The 22,936-nt window shown below is 44.2% G+C and overlaps 11 protein-coding genes across 11 annotated transcripts; 6 read left to right on the top strand and 5 right to left on the bottom strand.

The window, feature by feature from the left end:
* The first annotated feature begins 3,414 nt into the window (after nucleotides 1-3,414).
* BDB00DRAFT_210499 (uncharacterized protein) lies at nucleotides 3,415-4,493 on the top strand. The gene is made up of 4 exons (XM_053116473.1): nucleotides 3,415-3,699; nucleotides 3,729-3,829; nucleotides 3,905-4,073; nucleotides 4,138-4,493. The coding sequence occupies exons 2-4, from the start codon at nucleotides 3,818-3,820 to the stop codon at nucleotides 4,449-4,451; spliced, it is 495 nt and encodes a 164-aa protein (XP_052981955.1). The 5' UTR covers nucleotides 3,415-3,699; nucleotides 3,729-3,817; the 3' UTR covers nucleotides 4,452-4,493.
* A 1,882-nt stretch (nucleotides 4,494-6,375) lies between these two features.
* BDB00DRAFT_210557 (uncharacterized protein) lies at nucleotides 6,376-7,764 on the top strand. Its single transcript, XM_053116474.1, has 2 exons — nucleotides 6,376-7,225; nucleotides 7,312-7,764. The coding sequence occupies exons 1-2, from the start codon at nucleotides 6,478-6,480 to the stop codon at nucleotides 7,509-7,511; spliced, it is 948 nt and encodes a 315-aa protein (XP_052981954.1). The 5' UTR covers nucleotides 6,376-6,477; the 3' UTR covers nucleotides 7,512-7,764.
* On the top strand, nucleotides 7,765-9,268 carry BDB00DRAFT_210565 (uncharacterized protein). Its single transcript, XM_053116475.1, has 2 exons — nucleotides 7,765-8,860; nucleotides 8,924-9,268. Exons 1-2 carry the CDS (start codon nucleotides 8,018-8,020, stop codon nucleotides 8,987-8,989), a joined length of 909 nt encoding a protein of 302 aa, XP_052981953.1. The 5' UTR covers nucleotides 7,765-8,017; the 3' UTR covers nucleotides 8,990-9,268.
* Nucleotides 9,269-9,998: 730 nt separating this feature from the next.
* On the bottom strand, nucleotides 9,999-11,658 carry BDB00DRAFT_813007 (uncharacterized protein). The gene has a single exon (XM_053122734.1). It carries the CDS (start codon nucleotides 11,223-11,225, stop codon nucleotides 10,404-10,406), a length of 822 nt encoding a protein of 273 aa, XP_052981952.1. The 5' UTR covers nucleotides 11,226-11,658; the 3' UTR covers nucleotides 9,999-10,403.
* BDB00DRAFT_813004 (uncharacterized protein) lies at nucleotides 11,647-12,723 on the bottom strand. Its single transcript, XM_053122733.1, has 4 exons — nucleotides 12,605-12,723; nucleotides 12,283-12,365; nucleotides 11,903-12,172; nucleotides 11,647-11,823 (listed from the first exon to the last, which is right to left on the bottom strand). Exons 2-3 carry the CDS (start codon nucleotides 12,334-12,336, stop codon nucleotides 11,990-11,992), a joined length of 237 nt encoding a protein of 78 aa, XP_052981951.1. The 5' UTR covers nucleotides 12,337-12,365; nucleotides 12,605-12,723; the 3' UTR covers nucleotides 11,647-11,823; nucleotides 11,903-11,989.
* A 136-nt stretch (nucleotides 12,724-12,859) lies between these two features.
* BDB00DRAFT_812996 (Alpha/beta knot methyltransferase) lies at nucleotides 12,860-13,996 on the bottom strand. The gene has a single exon (XM_053122732.1). The coding sequence runs from the start codon at nucleotides 13,884-13,886 to the stop codon at nucleotides 12,945-12,947; it is 942 nt and encodes a 313-aa protein (XP_052981950.1). The 5' UTR covers nucleotides 13,887-13,996; the 3' UTR covers nucleotides 12,860-12,944.
* A 1,605-nt stretch (nucleotides 13,997-15,601) lies between these two features.
* On the bottom strand, nucleotides 15,602-16,526 carry BDB00DRAFT_786202 (uncharacterized protein; the record flags this gene model as incomplete). The annotated part of the gene is made up of 4 exons (XM_053120588.1): nucleotides 15,602-15,892; nucleotides 15,989-16,137; nucleotides 16,226-16,280; nucleotides 16,503-16,526. The coding sequence occupies 4 exons, from the start codon at nucleotides 16,524-16,526 to the stop codon at nucleotides 15,602-15,604; spliced, it is 519 nt and encodes a 172-aa protein (XP_052981949.1).
* Nucleotides 16,527-18,637: 2,111 nt separating this feature from the next.
* BDB00DRAFT_954061 (cytochrome P450) lies at nucleotides 18,638-19,275 on the top strand (the record flags this gene model as incomplete). Its single annotated transcript, XM_053129628.1, has 2 exons — nucleotides 18,638-18,994; nucleotides 19,088-19,275. The coding sequence occupies exons 1-2, from the start codon at nucleotides 18,655-18,657 to the stop codon at nucleotides 19,273-19,275; spliced, it is 528 nt and encodes a 175-aa protein (XP_052981948.1). The 5' UTR covers nucleotides 18,638-18,654.
* Nucleotides 19,276-19,415: 140 nt separating this feature from the next.
* Nucleotides 19,416-19,688, top strand: BDB00DRAFT_728861 (cytochrome P450; the record flags this gene model as incomplete). The annotated part of the gene is made up of 1 exon (XM_053118279.1): nucleotides 19,416-19,688. A coding segment is annotated over one exon (273 nt), but the record flags the coding sequence as incomplete, so codon positions are not given.
* Nucleotides 19,689-20,004: 316 nt separating this feature from the next.
* On the top strand, nucleotides 20,005-21,153 carry BDB00DRAFT_759928 (t-SNARE; the record flags this gene model as incomplete). The annotated part of the gene is made up of 6 exons (XM_053119175.1): nucleotides 20,005-20,119; nucleotides 20,197-20,255; nucleotides 20,355-20,465; nucleotides 20,588-20,851; nucleotides 20,920-20,981; nucleotides 21,066-21,153. 6 exons carry the CDS (start codon nucleotides 20,005-20,007, stop codon nucleotides 21,151-21,153), a joined length of 699 nt encoding a protein of 232 aa, XP_052981946.1.
* A 360-nt stretch (nucleotides 21,154-21,513) lies between these two features.
* BDB00DRAFT_742883 (uncharacterized protein) lies at nucleotides 21,514-21,891 on the bottom strand (the record flags this gene model as incomplete). Its single annotated transcript, XM_053118484.1, has 2 exons — nucleotides 21,514-21,660; nucleotides 21,760-21,891. Coding segments are annotated over 2 exons (279 nt in total), but the record flags the coding sequence as incomplete, so codon positions are not given.
* Between the last annotated feature and the right edge of the window lie 1,045 nt (nucleotides 21,892-22,936).

Genomic DNA, 22,936 nt, shown 5'->3' with positions numbered 1-22,936 from the left:
GAATCTAAATACCAAAGAAACATGGGTTACGCATAGAATTCCAACGTAAATTAACCGACGCAAATTTGTGGATGGATTCTGGAGATGTTGCAGCTGTTTCTCGGGTTCTGCATAAAAAAGGAGAGAGATTTGAATTGGGTATCTATATGATTCTCTTTTATTGTGGGCGACAACAAGCTTAAATTTAACTTATCAAAACCATGTTATTTTAGTTCGTAGGCGTCGCAAATCTTGGATTAACGAGCGAATTCGCCGCGTTGTCCCACCACCATTCAAAATTGTACAAGTTGTGTACGATTTATCCATGACGTTTGGACCTCTAAAATGCGCCTCAAGTGGTCGACCGTTATTTGACAAACAGACCTGAAAAGATGCACGAAATTTGCTACAGCTTATCGGCAAATGATATTTGAGCGATTCACCTGGAACATCACTGTACTTGTTTCGACGACGGGATGAAAATGGTTTGGCAATATATCAATGCTTGAGGGGAACAAAGTCTCTTGAGGGCGGTGTGCACCAGAATTTTAAAGAGGCATTTTGGAGCTTTCAATGCGAGTCCGAGATTTGCGGTTAATTTGCTTGTCGAATATCGAACACAGCATAACTTGCATGTAAGTGTATCTCATATCATAGCATAAAAAAAGTGATCAATTTACTGAACAACTCAATACATTTTCTTATGTGGCAGGTTGGTACGCTGAATCGCACAGGCAAACAAAAGAAGGGACATTACGATATTTGGATGAAGAACAAAATCCAGCTTGCATACTTGCGACGCGAATTGCAGCTACCAAAACATTGGCTTGGTTGGCAGAACACGGATCTGTTGGCCTCGACTGAAGAAAGGTTGGCATTTGCAAGACGAGGAACGAAAGCTTGGATACATATGGCATGCAGCGGTAAAGACCATCGATTGAACAGGCCAACAAACGAGATAGTGCAGCTGTGAGAGCAGCATATTTAGCATCTCGTCAAGGCACCCGGTATCCAATACTACCTGTACATACTAAAGAAGAGGTAGCTTTGTTCAACCGACAGATATCTCAATTCTACAACAGTCAGCAACCGAACTCAACGAGGTGGACCGTTTTCGCCAAGTCATGGAACTCGACACATACTGACGGGCGCAATATTTCTTGTAAGTACCCACAGTATCTGCGCACATATTTCAACAAATGGAGTCAGAACGCGGTGATAAGGAATAGCTTGGAAGGTACAGCTCGCCCACGATCCCAAATACGTGATAACTCTGATCGTACTGCTCAAGTCTTGGAACCTCGATCGAATCCGCCAGCACCGACACTGCCATCCTCAATACAACGTAGTACATCCAGACGACTGCCATCTAGATCTTCTGTCTGCCAACCGCTTGCTCCACGGCCAATGCAACAGCAACAACAAGTTTACAGCCAATCTGATTTGTATTCCTTTGCACGTCCATCCATGTCAGCATTACCGCCACCGCCTACTACATTTACACTACAACCGCAACTGCCTCCGCCGCAATTATATCCATCATTCCAAGTGCAACAGCATATGCACTATAGTCCTACACCTCAGCAACAAGCAATCCAGCCACAACACCAACAGCATTATATACGGCAAATGCAACCTAGAGCACCATCATCATCACCATCAAGCATAAGCCGTGCTGATTTCCTCAAAAGCCTACCACCAAAGAAACAGCCCGGACTTGTCAAAATGAAGGCTGCACTGATCCACAAAATTGCCCTGGCAGTCAAAACAGATCTCACCCATCATGTAGTGAAAATAATGATAATACACGAAAAAGAAAGAATTCGAGTTAGTTACTCAACCACAACTCTATTTTTCTCCACATATTTGTAATAGTTTTTATTACTTTCTCGCGTAAAGAAACATATCATCAAATATACACATTGCACTTGCGTCTACGTATTTTTTCCTTTCTTTACAATATGTTTGTTGTGACCGGTAGATGAAATTCCTCACTACGGATATGGCCACCGAGCCACATCATATGACGCTAAAAAAGAAACAGCCTCTCACCGGTCAAAAACTTCTACGATTTTTCTTTCACCAAACTGTCACTGGAAATTTACTGCTCGATGGTTTCTATGCGTGCCTGTAATTTTACGTGGTTCATGCAGCCAATTTTGCGTATGCTACTTAGACGAAAGCAGGATGTATTCACCTGTGGTATGATAGAAAACGATCAAGGGGACAATGACAACGAAAAAAGCGATACCACATTTCTTGAAAACTACTTTGCTCAGCTCTCGAAAAGTTGTCTCGGGTGATATGAGCGAGTCACTGGGTGGTACTGGCCTACCGGAATGGTATCGTTGTATTTTATTCTGCATTTACAGCATATCTCCATTTCTTGCACTGTAAGTCTCATCCGACACTTCAAAATTACATTCTATGCGCCACTTGTATGCGTTTGGTTCTTCAATGTATGTACATACATGAATTTTCCTTGACGACCTATGCCATGCACTTGAACACGTTGTGTCGCCATGAAAACTTCACATTAGTTGATTTTTTTTATCGCAACAGAAGACATAGCCAAACGACCCTTTCACCACCGGCCTTCGGCTCCAGCCCACCTGGTGTCGAACAGCCAGATGAGAAGTGTCAAAAAGATTTAATTTTATTTTGTCGCTTTGAAGTGATCTGCGAAATAAAGGTTCACATGTATATGGCTTATATACCCTGCATGCCACGTTTAAGAACAAGACAACTATATTTACGTCTTGATATTGTCATACATAGGATAGAGGAAAACGTCAAGAATGTTTATTGTTCAAAAAGCATCTACATCAATGCAAGTTCGCCCATTAATTCCATCATTTCGTCTGTATGGTCTTGATCTCTTTTCTTATCATCTACTACTTTCTGCTGATGGCTATTATACATTCTTTTGAGATTCGCCAAAACCGAATCCGATGCAGCAGTATCATCCTTCTTGTCGCGTGGGCTGCTGCAATACCAGGATTGTAAGAGCCTTGAGATTATGTCGATGGCTCTTGTTGTGCTGCATCCATCGTATCTTTTTTGGATGTCTGTTTGAAAATATCATGCAACCAAAATGATCCTTTGTTTGTATCGATCAAAGATTTTTCGTTCAAGCTAGAGTAAAGCTCCAACAGGGTGGTCGGTGCTGCGAAATGTCTGGCTTTATGCTTTTGTGCCTTGTGTTTTTTTACGCTAGACCTGCGCTTCCTGCCATCAATGTTGTCCCGTCGGTTATAGTATATGTGCCGGCGTTTTGGCTTTGGCTCATCCATCGGCTCAAAGATATATCATCAAGAAGAAAACATATTAACATGAATGATCATTGAAAACGAAAATTACTGGCTCAGTTGTCTCCATCATCTGATAGCATTCCAGACCCTTGCAAAAACAAGACTTAAACCAGCGCTCTGCCTTTTTTTTGAAGCACAAAGATCTACTGCAACAACGCGTCTGTCGGAAACTCCATAACTTAAGAATTAGTATCATGCAATCATTGTTATAACCGGCGATAAAGGATAGTTAAAGCACTGCTACGCCGTGATATGGCATTTATCACGCCGCATGAGTGATGTTTGTCACGGTATGGTCGCGAGAAGAAACGGCAACGTGCAATATATCAAATCAATTTACATCACATGACTGATATACGAGGCACACCCACGGACTGATAAAGTCTTGTCACAGCATGTATTAATAAAAGTCGCAACTCAACTTTTCCTCTGTTAAAGACACAAGCGTTGCATAATCTCGTTCATACTTTTACGCACAACGCTTTCATCATTTGTCATTTTCTTTTTCCTACGCAAACATCATCATTATGGGACTTCTGGTACGGTGACGTTAATAACTCAACTCTTGGCAAACGTTTGTGTATCTAACGCATCGTAATATGAATCATACTTAGGGCTTCCATCCGCTCGCTAAGCGGCTCGATTGTTTCCAAACAGCCGATAATGCTTTTAATCTCCTTATCGAAAAGGGGATAACGCGAGTTTTTATCGACTTTGCATGCGTCTTTTTTGAAGACTTGCGACAACATGCGCCCGATATTTTGCACATTTTGCACTTGAAGAGTATGTTTTTACGGGTGTTATACAATGTATGTTGTAGTTTTCTTACCACTTCAAATCACTGTAGACCATCCCACAGAAGAAGAAACAAATGGCATGTTTATTCGTATCACTCTTGGCATCATCGAAAAGGCGAGTAAATTGGCAAACAATCAAATCCAAGTAGTATTTGTCATGGACGGCGACGCCTTTCCACTGAAAGCGAGAATGCATGCCCAGCGCGATGAATATAGCAAGAGCCATTTTCGAAAAGCGAAGGAAGCATTTATCCGTCCTTCTGAGGGTGTCCACAGCAGCAAGTACAGGAGAGCTGCGAGAGTATGGGTTCGCTTTTCCGCCGATATTAAACAGGGAATCATACGTGTAAGTATCAAATATTAACCAGAGTGAAAATCATAGATTTAAGTATTTTTTTTTATTTATCAAACAGGTTCTCCAGATGGCTGGTGCGGAAGAGTATAGTCGAAACAGCACGCGATTGTTTACATACCATCAAGCAACGTATGAAGCCGACAGCGCAGTTGTCGCACTTGCCAATGCCTTTCCCGCAAATCAGGTGGCGATATTCTCACCTGACAATGATCTCTTTGCTTATGGCGGCTGCCTTGATACGTTGCGCATCATGAAGGTTGACTGGGGAACACTCAGGGTAGAAAAAATGACAACTAAGACGCGTGTTCTACAAAACCTACAACTCCGTAATGAAGATGAAGATAATATGGATATGGCGGAGCGCCGTCTTGCTGTGTTGGCTGCCTCGGGAGGCAATGATTACTCCATGCATCTGAGCGGCATACGCTTTGGTGTTATGCGTTCTACTTTGATCAGAATTATCGATGACGAAGGACCAAATTCTCTCGGAACGAGGCCAGATGAGATGTTTGAGAATTTGCTTGATCTGTTTACTGTACCTTTCTTCGTCACACAAGAAATGCGTCTTGCCCTATACCAATTCTGCTTGTCACCAATGCTGCTCCCAAAACAACATGCAGGACCGACACCTAATCAGTTGGAATTTGAAGAACGTATACCGGAATATCCTGCTCTTTTCCGTCCCCCAGAGCCAGCAGCACCTCCTCGTAACCCTCATGTACCTCGAGGACAACCTCCATTTTTGGGCAGTCTTTACACCTTCGTTCCAAACGTGCGTTGCGTGACATCGGATCAAACCACACCTGAAAAAACTGATGACCTTCCCAAGCGCCCCAAAAAAATTAAGCCCAAAATAAGAAGAATCAAGACGCGAAGAACGGGCAGCGGCCAAGGGCAAGGCGTTCGAGGTGGTGGACAATTTAGCAGCGTCAGAGTGACAAACCTGCAAACACACGAAGAGCAAACTGTATATCAGAAAAGCCGCGCAGTCACCACTTGGTCGATGGGTCTGTACTGTATTCATCACTGTTATCTGCTGCCGTTCGTCGCAAGCAAGGAGAGCCAGGAGAACCAGTCCAGCTGCAACGTGAAGCAGAAATGGAAGCAAGGCTCATGGCGGACATTCTGGGAAGCAAGAATTATCTTTGGTTCGACAAATCACCTTACAAATAGTCAATCTTGCTATTCGATACGCGCATGCATTACCAGCTGGCCCAAAAGCTCAAGCTTTCCGACCGCTTTTCGCTGACAACTCAAGTGTAACGTGGTTTAACCTTTTGCATTGCGCGATGAATAATACTCAACGGGTGAATATCGTTGGACTTGCTCCGTTTTTAAGACTGCCGCCAGTCCACTATGACCCTGTCACTGCTGCAGCCCAACAGTTACAAGTGATTCCAGATGTTCCAGAGTATAATGCCGAAAACAGCCCGCTTCGCTTGCTCGGATCACCAGATGATATTTTGAATAATGAATCTTTGACTGGTCGCCTGTCTGCGAATCCACAGTTCCGCGAGATCATACTGTACGCTAGACAAAAGTGGCTTCTGTACTATGGTGAACAAGAAGTCGAGCAGCCCCTGCTACTTTCGACCAAGTTTCGCTCTGAGCTCATCAGACCAATTTCAAACTAACTTGATCGGATGTTCAGACAAACTGTGGTCCAAGGCTTTGCTGACAACAGTATCAAGTATCTTAAAGCACGTATGCCTTCTCTGGCCCGTGTCCCGAGGGGTTGGCCCTTGGAAAACTGGTTTCGAGCATATGTTTTATCCTAGCTTCGTAACGAACAGGTGGACGCCCAACATCAAGAGCAGTACGCAGCTTTAGCCCAAGAAGTGCGGAACCAAGTGCGGTCCTGGTTAGTGCAGCAGCGAAAGAACTTCGCAAGAATCCTGTTGAGCTCAACGACGAGCGAATCGACTTGCTCCTCAAGAGAGCAGCAACAGTACCAGCTAATTTCCCCATACATGAAGATCTCCCGGAGTATATCTACTCTCGTATTTGGCACATACCACTAAGAAGCAATGAAAAAATGGAGTCTGTAATCAATTTGTCGAAATGTTTAAAGGTTGCTGAATCGCTCGCACAAGAAGCCACGGAAGAAAATCGACAAGCTTTGGAGACGTTTATCACTGAGGAACGCTTGTTTTTACAAGAAGTGACAGGTCGCCTAATTGGAGTTCGGCTAGCTGACCAAGATCAAGATCAAGGGCCTTTAGACATATTTGACTGTTTGGTGATCAAGCGCCCTCGTGATGATCGATCTCAAGTCGTTGCTGCTGGTCAACAGGATCAACCTCCTTCGTCGCCACCGCAAGCTGGACCGTCACACCCTGTCCCTCCAGTGACGAGATCCGCGTCAAAAAAGGCTGGTGGTCTCAAGCGTACCATTGAAGAAAACCAGCGTGATACTGCACTTGATAATGCAGTCGAAACTGATGACGACAGCGCTGAAGAAGATCCGAGTGGCGGTAGCAATCGTGGTAACAACGGCGACAGCAACGGCGCCGACGGTGACCCAGTACCCGTTGTGGCTTCAAGTAGCCAAACTCGTCATCTTCTTTCGATGCAAATTGCCATGCTCGAGCGTTTACCTGACACTTTATCATTCGCTGCGTGCCCTTCTGCTGCAACCAAGACAATCCCCGTACAACTTCCATCAACGTTTATTCGTAACATATTTGACGACCTTGAATATTTTACTGCGCCGATATACATGAATCTGCATGCGCTTATGGAAGCAGAAACAAACATTGACAACAGGGCTCGACTGCAAGCTGGTACGTTGGGGTGATTTCGGTGAAATGTGAGCAAAATTATAAAACTTTTTACTGACGAATTTTGGCTTCTATGAAATGTTATGTAGCGAGAGACAGTGTGAATGATGCTCGTGTACGATTGCAAGAGGGATATCGCAGATATTTTAAGTTACAAGAAGAAGAAAGGATCCAATATGCAAGAGACCACCATGGCCAGCAGAATCGTCGGGCTGTCCGTTCCAATGACCCATATTCTTTCCTTGTTGATTTGGGCATGGTACTACCAAGTTGCAAGACGGTGCTTTAAGGACAAAACAGTGTGGATACGAAAAGTTTATCAATGAGACCCTCGAGGGTGCCGTAGAACCTGGTACACCGCGGTTTACGTTGCGTATGATCAGAACAGACGGCGTGCAACTGTTTGCGAACATGACCGACTGGTCCAAACCTGGCTCAAGAGGCGGTTCTGGAACTACTACTTTGCGTTACCTGCCAGAAATCAGAAAGATGCTTGCACGTGCTGAAGCAAATGGTAGGTAGCCGTAACATAGGAGAAATGCCGTATCGACATGAAGTTAATCAGTAAAATAATTCTTAAACGTATTAGCTCCAGAAGGTGAACGAGGAGTAGGGGAATATGACGGTGCCATTGGCCTTGATCTAGGTGAAACGTTTGCCGCAGGTGCATTTTTTTTGCCCAGCGAGCACCATGTCCATGACACCGGTGTTCAGTATACTGTGAAAAAGAATGAGCTATATGGTCGACAAGGATTGAATGGTAGATGGTTACACGACAGAAAGCTCGCTGCTGGTATGGATGTACTGGAAGCGCGACTTATGGCTGGTAGCAAGAAATTGAACCTTGCTAAGTTCATGCTATACGTGCGTGCATGGCAGACTGACAATGTGGGCATCAATCTCTGGCAGTTCTATTCTCAGCGTTCGGTTCGGCGCAAAGCTTGGGACACCCGCATTTCCATGGATTCCGCAATAAACAAGGCCACGGACACAATTCTGAATATGATCAAAGGTCCACCACCACAACGATTTCCAAGCGACCATCATGCAATTACGGCCGATGACAAGAGAACCCGTCGAAAACGTAGGAGACGAAGGAGGCGTGAATGGAACAAAGAACAGTGGGAATCCGAACGGCCCGTTCTGCTCGGTTTCGGTGCAGACGCACTTACTACTGGCGATCATCGAAGAGGCTCACGGCCCGCTTTGGATGCTAAGCTAGCCACAAGGTTACTCATTCGAGCGAAAAGCAAAAAGGGACGTCGCTTTGTACCTGTCCGCATTGACGAATACGGCACATCAAAGTTCTGCCCGCGCTGTGCCATGTTTGGACGTGCAACTGAGTTACGGTTACTCCGGCAGCCACCTCCTCTTCGCCATGCCCTCAATATGGACCAACTCAACGATCTTGGTGAAGTCAAAGTCATCCGCATCAAGGTTTGTCCACAATGCCAGCAAGAAGGCCATGGTGTGTTTCATCGAGACGGTGCCTTAGGTCATTGTCAGTCAACAATTGCGAAGGCAATGCTCGAACACGGCCAAACGGCCAGATCAGTTCATTCGCCCATCGCGCAAGATCCCAAACAATTAGACCGTCTTCGTCAGGACGGTCGGGTTTACACCCGTGGCTTGCTAGTGGTAAGTAATAAACTTGCTGTGTGCGCATATTCATGGTCCGGTTGCTAATTATGGAACCTCCAGACATGGTCACACAGCCCTGCTTTATGCAAAGCTTTTATGGAAATGTACAACGATGCTTGTTGCTAACGTGCAAAGGGAACGATGTACATATATTAACCACCAAACCGAGTGAAGATAAAGAGCTTTTAAGGGCGGGTGCAAAGGCAGTGCAACTGTTTATACAGCACCTTTTACGCATAAATTAACAGAAAGCTACGCTATAACAAAGGTATACTTACCACAGAGGATTGAAGTGAGAGAAAATGTACGTAAGCAATTTGATATTATACTGTCATGCGGTTCTGCTGCAGACACGTTGGCCGTATTAGCCAAGATAATCAACAGGAGTCAAAAACTCATGGAAATACTGTAGTTCGTGTTATTAAAAAACTCAAGCCTAGCAGCAGAGCATCTAAAACGAACCTTTGACATTGGTGCTGACGTTGCAAGCGGTAACACTTTGGATGTGTTATTAGTACGTCACAAGTGTTATTTTTTAGCATCAGTCAGTAGAACTTGGCTTATATATTACAGCATTACTGTCGTTACTTTTTAACTGAAGCAATCTCGTGAATTTTGAAGAAGTGGGTTTTCGCGTTGCTGAATTTGACAATACCGAGTATTTGAACTGGTCACATGCAAGTGATGTCCTACAACGCTACGGTGGTAAAGTTTGATTGTCTAATAGCAATGCATGCCATTCCCCTTGTTTGAAAAACATTGAACGATACCACCTTTTATAGATGATATGTAACGAAATTCTACTATCTTGCTACAGGCCGAATTTCTACAGCATGCATAGCGACAAGCGAGGTATTAAGAAGATTATAACTAACGAAAATAATAATATACCTGGTTATGTGTATGCCATATAAGTGTGTATTCTCACAGGAAATCGCTGTCGTGCATATGTCTGTGGAGAGCTCATACGTGATATGCGTGTACGTATGATGTGAGCTGTACAAAGAAAACCAAACCGACTTCCTGGTTGTGGCCCTTCCCCCTCTTCTTCTCCTTAACTTTGATAAAAAGTGACCAGCAACAACGAATTCAAGCATGCATGCATGAATGCACGCGTGCGCGTCGTGCTAACTATCCGTATGTACATGTAGTAGTATGTACACAATACTTGTACACTTTAGCAGGATTTAATAAAGTATACACTTTATTACTTTAGACGCTGCATAAAAGGAAAGCGCCACAGCATAGTCGGAAGAACGACAGGAGGCAAGATGTTCTTTATGCGTAAAACAGTGTAGTGTGTATTAGAGAAATATATGCGCTTGTACATGAACAAAGGTGCAAATTTGTTACAACATGAAAGGAGGTTTTTTAAAGAAAACAGTGCGTAATGGTGCTGTGAATTGAAGGGAAAAAAGAAAGAGAATATGGGCATGAGGATCAGAAATGTCAGGTTGTGCAAATCCTTGATAGAACTAAGGATTACTATCGTGGTATACTAACAGTGATAATAGTAGCAAGAGTAGTAATTGTAGTTTGTTCATACAGCTTCAAGTTTAATTTTTTTAAGTCGTTGGTTTTCAACTTCGGAATTGCCGGTGGGAGCATCCGGTCTTTTTTGATGGCCAGCGCCATTATTATTACTAGTATTGTTGCCTAACGGAGAGGGTCTATAATCGCTATTACGCGTTTGTTGTGATGCAGCAGCAGCGGCAGCAGCAGCCGAGGAACCAGCACCAGCTGCAGGCCAATGGAACGCATTTGAAGCCGTCGGGGTAGTAGAGAAATTCAATGGACTGGGTAACTCGTTTTGTTGAAGGAATTCTGGATATATTGAAAATGGCGAGGGTAAGTTCTGTGCAAATTGTGAAGGTAGAGCAGACGTTGGTGATGTTGGGCCCTTGCCGCCGCCACCGCCACCACCCCTTTCTCCCATAACACGATTTGGATGCTGCTGGTGATGGGGTGGGTACTGCTGTGTTTGTTGTTGTTGTTGTTGATGCTGATGCTGCTGCTGCTGCTGTTGTTGTTGTTCGTCATTGGGTATCTGCACGCGCAGATTGGATGGTTTCTTGTCATTGTTCGGAAGTAGCGGTGATGATCGCACTTGGGATGATGGAACAGCAAAGCCCATCGTGCCCGAGTTTGTTTGTGACAGTGACGACGTCGATGGTGATGAGGACGACGAAGATGACGCAGAGGCGCAAGGTGGTGGTGCTGGTAGCGATGCAGGTGCAGGAGCATCAATAGGCTTGAATGTGTTTAGTGGTGCAGGCTGTGGAGACAAAGACGGCCGAGTAACGGACGGCTGTGGCTGCTGTCTTGAATACAACTGTTGCTGCTGTTGCTGTTGTACAAGCATCGATTGAGCCGGTGGAGGTGGCTGATGTTGCTGATGGTGGTATACAGCCGGCCGCGGACCGAGAAATGCCGTTGACGACGGGATTGAGGTCGAAGGTACAGTCTATCAATGTATTAGAATACTTACCACAAGCGCAAAAGCATCACGATCACTGTACACATACCGGTTGTACCATCTCTGGCGTCCCTGCATAAGTTACTGGCGCTGCTGATACTGCCGTGGTTGCAACAGGGCCTGGATTGCTGCTCGTATTATACATAAAGGGTTGTTGTGGGTGATAATTGCCGTAATTATGCGAATGCTCTTCATGCTTGATTGGTTGGTGATACATTGGAGGGGGCTGAGTAGGCGGCGGCGGCGGTGGTGGTGGCATCATCATAGGCTGCCGGTGCTGTTGTGGTTGTTGATGATGATGGTGGATTGAAGGAGGAGGTGGTGGTGGTGGAACGGCAGCGGCAGTGACCATGGGCGATACTGATTGCTGATGCTGCTGCTGCTGCTGCTGCTGTTGCGACGGCGGCGGCGGCAAATATTCAGGGTCGTACTCCTGATCCGAAGCATCCAGATCCTTTCCTTGATCAAGACCGGAATCCATAAACTGTCACGACTCTGCTGTTAGTAACTTACTGTACCCACTCTTCACTACGCTTCCACTAGCACAAAAAAGACGGACTCACGTCTACATTGTTTTTACTCTCGTGTGGCTCTTGATACTGTAGAGAAAGCAAAGAATGAGCAACACACACGTGGCGACAACGACTCTCTCACTCTCTTTCCTTGCTTACCTCTGTATATCGCAGCAACACCTTGTCCATATCCTTGCTTGCATACTGCACCAGCTTGTTGTTCGAGTTGTTGAATATGATCAGGCCAATGTCACAGTTGCAAAGGACAGACAGCTCGTAGGCCTTCTTCATTAGACCGTATTTCCGCTTCAGGAAAGTGACCTGCACACACGCCGCGAGCCCCCACCCATAAGGCACCTTGTTAGTTTCTTTGTGACAACGGATGGCAATAATAAGAGGCGACCACTATTGTAAACATGTCTAGCACGAACCTGACGGTTACGGTCGTCTTGAATAGGCTGGATCTTAATTTTCTTTCGTCCCATTTGCTATAATACGAGTTGTAAAAGAGAACCTGACAACAGTAACAAATAAGATATGAGTACTCGGATTTCCATTGGCAAGACGACCCAAAAACTTTTTTTTTCTGCTATACTGCCCCCTCCGACCCAAGCAGCAGGCGCGGATACTGACGAGCACAGCACGCCATGGGCTCATTCCGCCATGACGAGTGTGCGGCAGTGCAGAAAGGGACGTGTGCGTATGTCTCTTGGACCGCTCCCCAGTGGCCTATGCGAAGGCTTTGTGCTTTACCTTTTTGTGTCTGTCTGTCTGTCTTGTGGGGTGGTAGTATAAAGAGTGGGTTGCTATAATTAAAGGGCAAAGGCTCAAAAAAAGGATTGCGAAAAAAAAGCGTCGCGAAAGAAACCAAGTATAGTCTTGTATAAATAGAAAAAAAAAAATGCAATTGCCGCATTTCTATTTATAGTTTCAACAGGAACTACCACCCTCCCTTCTCCCTCCCCACCCCACCCCCCCCCCCCCCAAATCAATCTCTTCTTTTCAGTCCCAACATTGACCCGTACACCCTTGGTACATATTACGTGAGCAAGTATACTTTTATTGTTATTATCAGAATGGTGATGCTTGTGCGCTACTGCTGTCCTTTCTTGGAAGGTAGCAGCAATCGGTCTAGTTCATGCATCAGCATGCTGCCAGCTGAGCTGACATTGAGCGACTCTATCCCTCGAGCCATCGGCACCGATACTCGTAGCTCGTCATCCAGCCCTTTGACACCGCGATGCTCTGAGCTGAGGATCAGGGCTGGCCGTTGTGGTAAAGTCTGTGTCTTGCCTTGAAAGTTCCAAAAACAGATATTCGAGCCTGGAGGCGTCCACACATCGTCTGCTCTGCTGCTTCCTGTTTGAGACGACGTAGAAGGCATCATATCTGCTACGACGGGTGTCATGTTGCGCGATCGCAAATACTCAACAAGATCAGGTACCGGCACAAGCTTGTGAGGCCACTTGAGCGTTAATCCGCGCGATGCCCGAATCGTCTTGTCATTATACATATCACACGTGCCTGTTGTGATCAGCCCTGCGTCCCAGCCGAGCGCCATGCCCGTTCGTACTAGATTTCCCAGGTTGCCAGGATCATTGACGTGATCGAACACCAACAGCCGATCGGCACTGTCCGGCACTCTCTGTGGTTTTAATTCCAACTCTGCAAAGATCTCGTGACGACCGGGTCGCGACGCCGTACCGAGAATGCGCCGAGTGAGATCCACATCACATACAAAGTAGCGTTTTGCTGGGAACGCATCAGGATTCTTCAGCACGTCGATGGCTGGATGCTTAATTGCCGATTCGTCATGCGGCTCTTTTTCTGCTGTTATTACGAGCGATCGCATTTTGAATCCATCATCGCGCAGTTCGCGCAACATTTTTAAACCGGGGACCAAAGCCGTTTGATTCTCTAGACGGTACGATTTGGATTCCCGTAAATCGATAAAGTGTTTTGTGAATTGTTGTTTTTGATTGCTGAGCCGTCTGAACAATTGTGGAAACTGGTATACTCGTGGTGCTGTTGCCATGGCGCGCGGGTGTATGTGTATGTTTGTACGATTTTCTGCTGTGGCGATATAAAATAAAAAATTATTCTTCCTTTCTCGCTCGGACTGTCGGACTGCGTCATATCCTTTCCCCCCGCCCCTCCCCCCCCCAAAAAAAAAACCACGGGACTTGAAATGCTAACTTGAATAAAGTACACGCTCTTCAGGTACGTAAATGTGAACTTTTGCGTTATTTATACAAATTGGTGAGACTTAAAGCAACGCGAACACCAGCAGCATTTGGAAGCTTCAACTCATATAAGCATCGATCGACGTGGCGCAGTCTGTTATTGTGACACAGAGTTAATGGCGCTGAGGTTACATGTACCAACCAGCATTACCAATGGTGTTATTGTTAGCAATCACCGTAGAACAAGCTAGAGCTTTAACTGTGTGTCTACTTGCAACGGCAAAGCCATTATCACTTCCAACTGGGATTACTTTGAAGCGGTTGCCAAGGATGTTTTGACAACGCAGTTGAATGAGTCGTAGAAAGACTACTACTTGTCGACACTCAAGAAAAACGTCACCACCTTTGCCGATTCTGTCGTCTTCGATTTGCGCAAACGGCAGCCCACCTAATTATCGCTTAGCGATACATGGTGTGACGTCCCTATAACGTGCAGAATGAAAGCATGGTGTTACTTGAAGATGCTGTTAATGACGAGTTTCCATTGAAGGCGCGTGTACAGCATTGGGGAGCGCGTTTGTTAATGGTGCGTGCATTCAACGCTGCAAAGGAAAAAAGTAAGATATTAGCACAAGAAAGAACCTGTTAGTGTTAAGTTAGTTAGCACATGGTACTCATATTAGGAGTCGTTGTCGCTGAACAAAAAACTAACGATATCAGGTATGCTGTGCAACTGAGTAGCTGCAATCTTTTTGACGTATCGAAATGAACAACCAATGTGTTTTTTAGTGAAATCAACCTTTTCTTGATAAAAGGTATGATATCTCATTCTATAGATTTTTTTTGATGAGCAGTAGAATCGAATAAGTGATACGGTCATATTCTATTGTCTGTCCTTGCCACGCTTCGCTCATAGCCCCTCGCATACTGACAACCAACAATCATCGTCTGTCGCCGATATTTTATCGAATCGAGAGCCAAGCGATGGTTTAGACTTGGAGGAGCACGATGCTCCATTTCTGACAACGATTTGGACTGGATGCAGCCCTGTCTAGTGATAGGTATCAAAGCGACGATGAACAGGATGTACAAGGAGATGTACGTCTCGAAGCCAAGATGTTGCATCATTGGAGGAGTTGCCAGGTAATTTTGTCAAGTCGTCAATAGGCTGATTCATCGCTGATTGATATTTCTTGAAGTTTTTTTTTTTATTTCATTGGATTACAAAGTTAGATACACAGTATTCTATTAAGCTATTTCTTGGTGCGCCTGTTGACCAACGTGATCGGAGACGAAGTCGGCGTCCTCAAAAATACGTTTCCAGTGCGCCTGCCAGATAGCGAGGGCAGTGCAAGCAATAAACAAGTGGAAAGAGAGCTTCTTGAGTAGTGTGCGTAAGATGGAGGTGTTCCATATTACTTACCCCTCAGTCTGCTGATCTTGTTCAGCCTCGCAGACATGAGGGCAAAGATTACAAATATCGTGTGTTTACAGACTATTGTTCAATCGCCAGAAAATGCACTCACGATTATCCTCTGGTGATAAAAGGTTGTATGACTTACAGGATTCATTGCCCTCGTAGATTTCTTCGAGACGACCAAGGGAGGCGGGGATCAACCTCCATGGCTACTGTCAGCGCATCAAAACCAGTTTCAACAGTGGAAACCAATCGGCGCCGTTCCTTTTCTGTCCCCGCGTACACACGAGCCACCTTGATGTGCAAATCTTTCAAGTTGCTCGAGCCCTTTTCAGGCGCAAGAGCACCAACAACACCTCGGATCTGCACAGCACGATCCTCAAAACAGGGGCCATCGACTCTCAAGAGCGCATAGTAATCACCTGAGCTATGTTTGCCGAGCTATAATAAAACCACAATCCCGATCCAGCAGTTGTGTTATACATCCTATTTTTGAAGAGGATGACAGAGAGAAGCTTGTTTCATTTTCAATCTTACCAGCGCATCCATGGCCATGGTGGCTAGATGCAACTGCTCGGCGGTACCTTCAACGACAAAGTCGTAGCTCAAAGAGCCACGAGCAATGTCTATCACCGCAAAAGAGAACTGCTCAATAGCACGCACTGTGCGCGGAAGCGTATTGGAGTCTACGAGAAAAAAATAAAACTTTTTTTCAAAACAAGAGGCATGGAAAAAATCCTAGACGCATGAAGAATAAGAGCGTTTCTTTGATACCTCTTCTCCAGAATTGTTGGTTTGACGTGGCAACGGGAGCCACGTACAACTCAACCTCTTCACCTTAATCTCCGTTGTCAGCCGACACTCCATGTTCCTCTTGGAGTAACTCAAGCTCTGTGTTTCGAGCTGGACCCGTAATCACAGAAGTTGAAGACGTTTCTGGAGGTCGGTGTTAACGCAGCTGCTTGTTTTGAACATTAGAAAGAAAAAAGAGTAAAATTACTGTCAGACTGAAGGACCTTTGTTAGAGAACTGTACACTATCGTGACCGTACCTGGTGATGCGAGATGTTACTCATTGAATGTCGCAGTGAAAAATGGCAAAAGGGCGTAAGCAAAGAAGAGTGCGGGAACGCGACCCACAGTCGTTTTTCAGCACAGCCAACAAGTCGGAGTTAACTATTGAAGCAATGCAGCACCAAGCTCAGAACATTGATGGTTTCCTTTCCCCCCCTTTTAAGTCTGGCTCAAGGTAATTCAAAGAAACAACCAGATCACGCTGTACCTAAAACAGAGACGCGACGATATTTCGAACGGTACGTTCCCAAATATGTACACATAGACACAGTACCATCGGGACAAATAATAGGAATGAAAGGCTCGAATGAGGTCAATCCAGAAGAATCGATATCACGGTTGTATTTATATGAACGTGCTCCATCCTTTTTAAGATACTCCATCCTTTTTAAGATATTATATTATACTGTATAACATACGCTCAGGCACAAAATATATTTTCGGTATGAAGCCATACCCACTATAAGTAGACCTCCATCCTGTTTGTTTTAAGTTTATCGCTCGTTGTTATCAAGATAAAAGCAGCAAGGGAGCAGGAAGTCGCTTACTAAGAAGTCCTCCACTGTTCCTGCATTATCAATGAATCTTTTTAGCATATACATAGTATAATAAGAAATATGTTGACGACGCGTAGTTGGGCCACTATGCGTATGATATCTATAAGTAAATATGGTTACTTTTTCTTTAGTATGACCTACTGAATTATATTATATCTATAGATCTTGTTAGCCACCAGTATTATAAACGTTAAACAGTTAGAAAGCTAGAGATAGGTTGACGATGTGATAATAATTCTACTATAGAACCGTCATAAACTATCTGAGAAGTGATCCCGTCATGCACATGCACGATAACAACAGGCACTACTCCTTCAACGATTTTCGTGGTAGAAATTTAGTGGTTAGATGTTCGAAGAAATGTTATCATTAAAAATACGCAGCATCGCCTTACCGAGATATAGAGCGTTTATAGTTTAAGGGAAGAGAAAAAAACGCTGTACGGTGATATAAAAAAAGTCTTTAGGAGGGTACGTGATGATATACATTACTGTGCATTTATCATGCATAAATAAAAGCTTCTGTCTCACCAGCCAATTGATATGCACGGCATTTCACCGTTTTAGGCGAACAAAAGGCTCCAACCTTATTTAAGCTTGCACCATTTTCCCCCTTTAGGCGAAAAGTGTCTTGTAATATTACGCGACAATTTTTTTTGTACCAAGCATCGCGTAATCATACACAAAGATACACACGCAAACCAAAAGCAAAATAGACAATGGCGCTACTATCCTTATCTACTCTACTTTCTGCTACCACTAGTGCTACTGTGACCACAATCCTGGGTTTATTAGCGGCGATTCTAGCACTCATACTGTGGTCAACAACGAATCAAAGTGACGGATATCCTCCATATGCGCCAGGCCGATTCCCGGTGGTGGGTCATCTACCACATTTTGGTCGTGGTATACCATTACAAGAGCTTTTTCGACGCTGGAGTCTTGAAATGGGCCCTGTATTTACCGTGCAGTTTGGTGTGAAACGATGGGTCGTTCTAAACTCGGTGGATGCTGTCAAACAATTGATAGTCGACAGAAGCACCATTTACTCGTCAAGAAGTCTTCCGGATACACTTGTGAATGACCTTATGGATGGAGGTATGGCTAATATACTTGAAGGAGGGAGAAATCTTGCGAATCAATGATGGATGAATGACACGGGCATTGCCATGATCTGTTGTTGCTTTGGGCTTGTTAATTCTGACCGAAATTATCTTTTTTCAAAAGTGGACAAAGGTGGCGGTTTCGCCTTTTATCCGTATGGCAAAGAATGGCGTTATCTGCGTAGAATTGGTGAGTTGCATCCAATACATTATTTATGGAGGATAGATGATTCATTTGAAACCAATGTCTCGACGTTAACTGAACTGAGAAATACCATCATGTCTATAGCACATACAAACCTGATTAAAAAGAAGATTGATTTATATCAACCGATTATCGACGAACGAAGAACCACTCTATTGCGAAACATTTGGCGTGCTACGCATGATGATAAGAAAGGAGCTAAAGTAACAGTGCAGGGAAGAGCAGGCAATGCCATTACGCCAACCATGTATATTGAGCACTTTACCATGACGAGTATTTTGGCTATGGCATTCGGGTCAATGGCGTATTTCAAACCAGGTGATCCACAGCTCCATCAAGCTTTTGCATTGACAGAGCGCATTGCAGCATTATTGGGACCGGCCGAGCAGATTCGAGAGTTTTTCCCAATTCTAAACAAGATATTACCGAGTTCGAGAGCCGAATTTGTCGATGTGCGGAAAACCATGGTTGCTTTCTACGGTGGACTGCTGAAGCGGTTCAAGGAGCAATCTGTAAATGAAGATTGCTTTGTAAGCGAGATCTTGGATAAAGGAAGTTTGACGGATTTGCAGATCATCAGTTTCGCATCCTTATTTATTGGTGCTGGTACGTGCAAACATAACATCATACACATGGTTGTAGTTCCTTGGTATTTATTGACGATTTGGCTCTACTCTTTTACCTCATTTGATGTCCCAGGATCCGAGACAACAGCCTCAACACTCGAATGGATGATCGCATTACTGGCCAATCACCCGGAGATACAAACCAAAGTGTACGAAGAAATCAAGAACAACATTGGGCTGGAGCGTTTACCCAGCCATGAAGATGGTAAGAGATACCGTCTCCCAAAAGTGTATTATGTTGCTGTTATCAGTATCGCATAAGCCAACAATATCGTATCTACAATCATCACGTTACAGAGTCGAACCTTCCATATCTCCAGTGTGTCATCCTAGAAACTCTGCGTCTGCGTCCACCTGCCCCACTATCTGTTCCCCATGCCACAAGCCAGGACGACACTTTCCAGAACTGGTTTATTCCCGGTGACACGACTGTGATTATTAATCTACACGCTATCCATCAAGACCCTGCTCATTACCCAGAGCCAGAAAAGTTTATCCCAGAGCGACACATGGCTTATGTCCAGCGAGACAACCGTGACAAGTTTAGTCAAACAACAGAAGATCGACCCCATTTGGCTTTCTCGACTGGCCGTCGTGTATGTGTTGGCATTCATCTAGCTGAGCGTAGTCTGTTTATGGCCGCATCCGGTTTACTTGGTTGTTTCCGCATTGATCGGCCGTCCGAAACTCTCTTGGACGTTGACACCCCACGCAAAGCCCAGGCGCCCACTTTCGCACCCTACACGTACAAAGTGCACTTTGCACCTCGACACGAGAATGTCTACAAGCTGATAGACTTTGAAGCGTCTCGTGCATAACTTGATACTTTATAGTCAGTTTTTATCTATACTAACAATGTCTTAATAATAAAGTCAAGTACATAAAACAGCCAGAAAACGAAGCGGAGTTTTCCACCTTTTGAGCAATGCCGAGCCTTTGCTGGGCAAGCAGCACTCTCTTCCTTTTGTCCTAAACCCATATCAATATAGTATGTCTTCCTCGGCAGGTGGTTCAGATCTCTTTCAAAGCTATGAGCAGGATTTTCAAACTGTGACCGATAGCATCCGTCAAAAGATTGACCAACAAATTTCCACTCAGTCGGGAGGTATGTCTTTTTTTCCTTGATTGTAAAAAGAACGAGTTGTGAGAAAAAAGGCCTCTCATTCATTTCCACTGAGTTAGAGCAACGCAAGGCAACTGTACGGGCTGCCGAACGCGAAATTGACGAAGTCGATGAAATTGTAAGCATGACTCCATGCACATAATTTATGCACCTTTTTGAGTCAAACGGTCTTGATGAATAACCAACTATCTTTTTCCGGTGGTTTCTTTAATGACAGCTTGGCCAAATGGAAATGGAGATTTTGAATATCCCAACTCCTTCACGCACTCGTCTCCAAGCAAAGCTTCGGTTGTTCAAGTCTGAAGCAGAGAAAATGAAACGCGACTTGGTATGAGGAGAAGATAGGAATTGGGGAGGGGCGGATTAAGGAAGCATGAAGGCAGAGGGGAGGAGGAGAGGTAATCACGAGATATTCTCACTCATCACAACTCTGTACATCCTCGATGATAGCGACGAGCAAGTGCAATAGCGCCAAATCGTGCCTCAGAACGTGATGAATTATTGGGCGATTATGCTAACAGCAGTCAGAGCGATCTGGATGCATCAACCATGGATCAGCGCCAGCGTTTGTTGAGCGGGACTGAACGTTTGGGAGAATCGAGCCGACGGTTAGAGGATAGCCATCGATTGGCACTGGAAACAGAGGGCATAGGTATCAACATCCTGAGCACTTTGAAGGGCCAGCGTGAGACGATGCTGCGTGCTAGAGATACGGTAAGATATTATCGAAAAAGTTACTATACCGGATCCGTGTATTGCAGCGATTGCTAACTCTACAACAGCTGTCTGAGGCGGATTCATACATTGATAAGGCATCGAAAACGCTCAAAGGCATGGCACGTCGGTAAGGATCATACAATTTCTATGGTGCGATTATCTGTGTTTAATTGAAATAAGTAGTTAATCGGTTGTCTTCAAATGATCATAGCATGGCCACGAACAAAATGATTACGGCCGCAATCATCCTGATTTTGATTGCACTGATCGTGCTTGTTATTTGGACGAAACTGTTTTGATGATGATATTGCTGCACCTCGGCGTATAAACAACAAAACACAGATTCACTCGTCCCTCTCTTCTCTGCCATTCCCCCTGCCGTGTACTTTTCTTTTGTTCTCTATTATTGATATGAATTGGTGGATGATACAGTAATAGTGGTTACCCCCTCTTTCTCCTCTTACACAATAACGACAATAACATTATAACAACAAACAAACCAAGGTATTATTCTTCTGTACTTTTTTATATACTACTATTATGTACATTTTGATGTAGATATATGCGCGTGCATGGGGAGTAATATGTATGGATTGTTGCGCGGATTGCGCATCGTGTCGCTAAACGACAATCTATGATCGCTTCTTGCTGTTGTTACGGTTGGCCTTTTCAATCTTGATATCGCATGGCTTTTCAAAAAGGTTGGAGTTGACTTTGATGAATTTTTGTGATGTAACGTTTTCTGCTCCTTGTTGGTTTTTATACACCACAAAACCGTACTTTAGATATTTTTGAGTTTCGGGACACTATATACGTTTTAACCAAAACAAAAAAGAAAAAGTCATGTTTAATCTTTGGAAGCTATTTGTCAGTGTACATTCCTTGAATGTGTGCCCTTAATTTACCCGCATGATCTTATATTCGACCATTTCACCATACTCGCCCAAAGTCTTAAATACAGATCGGGCATGGGCCATTGAAGGAACCACTTGTGAAGTACGGAAAAACAGGCGTGTGGGTGAAATGGTACGAGCTGCCGTAGCAGTAGCGGATGCTGCTGTTGTTGACATTATGTTTTTATGCTTTTGTTCAAAGTTGTTTAAAAAACAAAAAAAAGCTGTGGTGAAAAACTCAACAGCAGGCTGGGTCGTGACGGGTAGAACCTTTTGCCGACCCAGGTTTGGCCACCATGCATTTTTTCTTATTCAAGCCTCCCATAATACTATGGCTCTTACTAGCTACTTTCTAAAAACTGAAGTCGTGCTCTTCATTTTGTATGCATCATCAAGGTCAGTCGCTGTCAAAAAGGCTCGTAAATAAAATGAAGGAGGTGATGAAATAAAACCATATTCTCTTGTATTTTTTTAAGAACGGTGCACTAAATCACGCTGTCAATCATAGCGAAGCACTTTGCGTGCTATTAATTTCTTCAATTATCAGTAGCAAGAGACGCTCGATGTCGCCGAAAAGCTTGGTTTACACATGGAATATATTATTTACGTGTAAACAGTGCGTATGACGATAGAACGCGATCAATGTTAACTTATTCCACATAAGCTCTGATAACAGACTACTGTGTCTCTTGCGTTTATATATAGTAATACATATATTTTTAAATTCATCAAATAGTGATTCCGTTTTAAACTGCTGCTTAAGACACTTTACCATGACATCATAAGTACATCGATGATGATAAGTAGGAAACCAAGATGTTGTATGTACATAAGCGATAAGATAGAAATAGGGCCTGTCCATTTAGCCTGATGAAGAGCGCTATATTGAACAACTCTTACTAGAGTTGGAATCGAGGTATACTTCGTTAGCGACCCGCCAATCATCCAGATATTGCACACAGGTCGATAAAGAAGCGTAACCATTTTACTATGAATATGTATATGATCTGAATTACTGCATCTGTCAAAAATGTACTTGAAAAGGCCTATATAGCGAGCTTAGCAATGACATTATCATTTATAATCATGATACCAATGACAGATTTTGTCATAGAATCTGACAATGTACAGTGGTCCCCCATTGATGTCAAATCCGTTAACTTTCAGCTACTGTACCCTCGTTACATCC

The sequence above is a fragment of the Zychaea mexicana genome (assembly GCF_025766255.1).
Source record: "Zychaea mexicana strain RSA 1403 chromosome Unknown BDB00scaffold_19, whole genome shotgun sequence".
NCBI classification, from domain to species: Eukaryota; Fungi; Mucoromycota; class Mucoromycetes; order Mucorales; family Lichtheimiaceae; genus Zychaea; species Zychaea mexicana.
This window is presented reverse-complemented; position numbering and strand designations above follow the sequence as displayed.

What these genes read in the sequence shown, in the direction of transcription:
- BDB00DRAFT_210499 (XM_053116473.1), top strand. An exon ending in GCACATTTTGCACTTGAAGA is followed by an intron (nt 4,074 to 4,137) that starts GTATGTTTTTAC and finishes AAATCACTGTAG; the next exon opens with ACCATCCCACAGAAGAAGAA.
- BDB00DRAFT_210557 (XM_053116474.1), top strand. Translation starts at nt 6,478, where the DNA reads ATGGAGTCTGTAATCAATTTGTCGAAATGTTTAAAGGTTGCTGAATCG. An exon ending in CAGGGCTCGACTGCAAGCTG is followed by an intron (nt 7,226 to 7,311) that starts GTACGTTGGGGT and finishes AATGTTATGTAG; the next exon opens with CGAGAGACAGTGTGAATGAT.
- BDB00DRAFT_210565 (XM_053116475.1), top strand. Translation starts at nt 8,018, where the DNA reads ATGGATGTACTGGAAGCGCGACTTATGGCTGGTAGCAAGAAATTGAAC. An exon ending in ACACCCGTGGCTTGCTAGTG is followed by an intron (nt 8,861 to 8,923) that starts GTAAGTAATAAA and finishes TGGAACCTCCAG; the next exon opens with ACATGGTCACACAGCCCTGC.
- BDB00DRAFT_813007 (XM_053122734.1), bottom strand. Translation starts at nt 11,225, where the DNA reads ATGCTTGTACAACAGCAACAGCAGCAACAGTTGTATTCAAGACAGCAG.
- BDB00DRAFT_813004 (XM_053122733.1), bottom strand. Translation starts at nt 12,336, where the DNA reads ATGGGACGAAAGAAAATTAAGATCCAGCCTATTCAAGACGACCGTAAC. An exon ending in AAGACGACCGTAACCGTCAG is followed by an intron (nt 12,173 to 12,282) that starts GTTCGTGCTAGA and finishes GCGTGTGTGCAG; the next exon opens with GTCACTTTCCTGAAGCGGAA.
- BDB00DRAFT_812996 (XM_053122732.1), bottom strand. Translation starts at nt 13,886, where the DNA reads ATGGCAACAGCACCACGAGTATACCAGTTTCCACAATTGTTCAGACGG.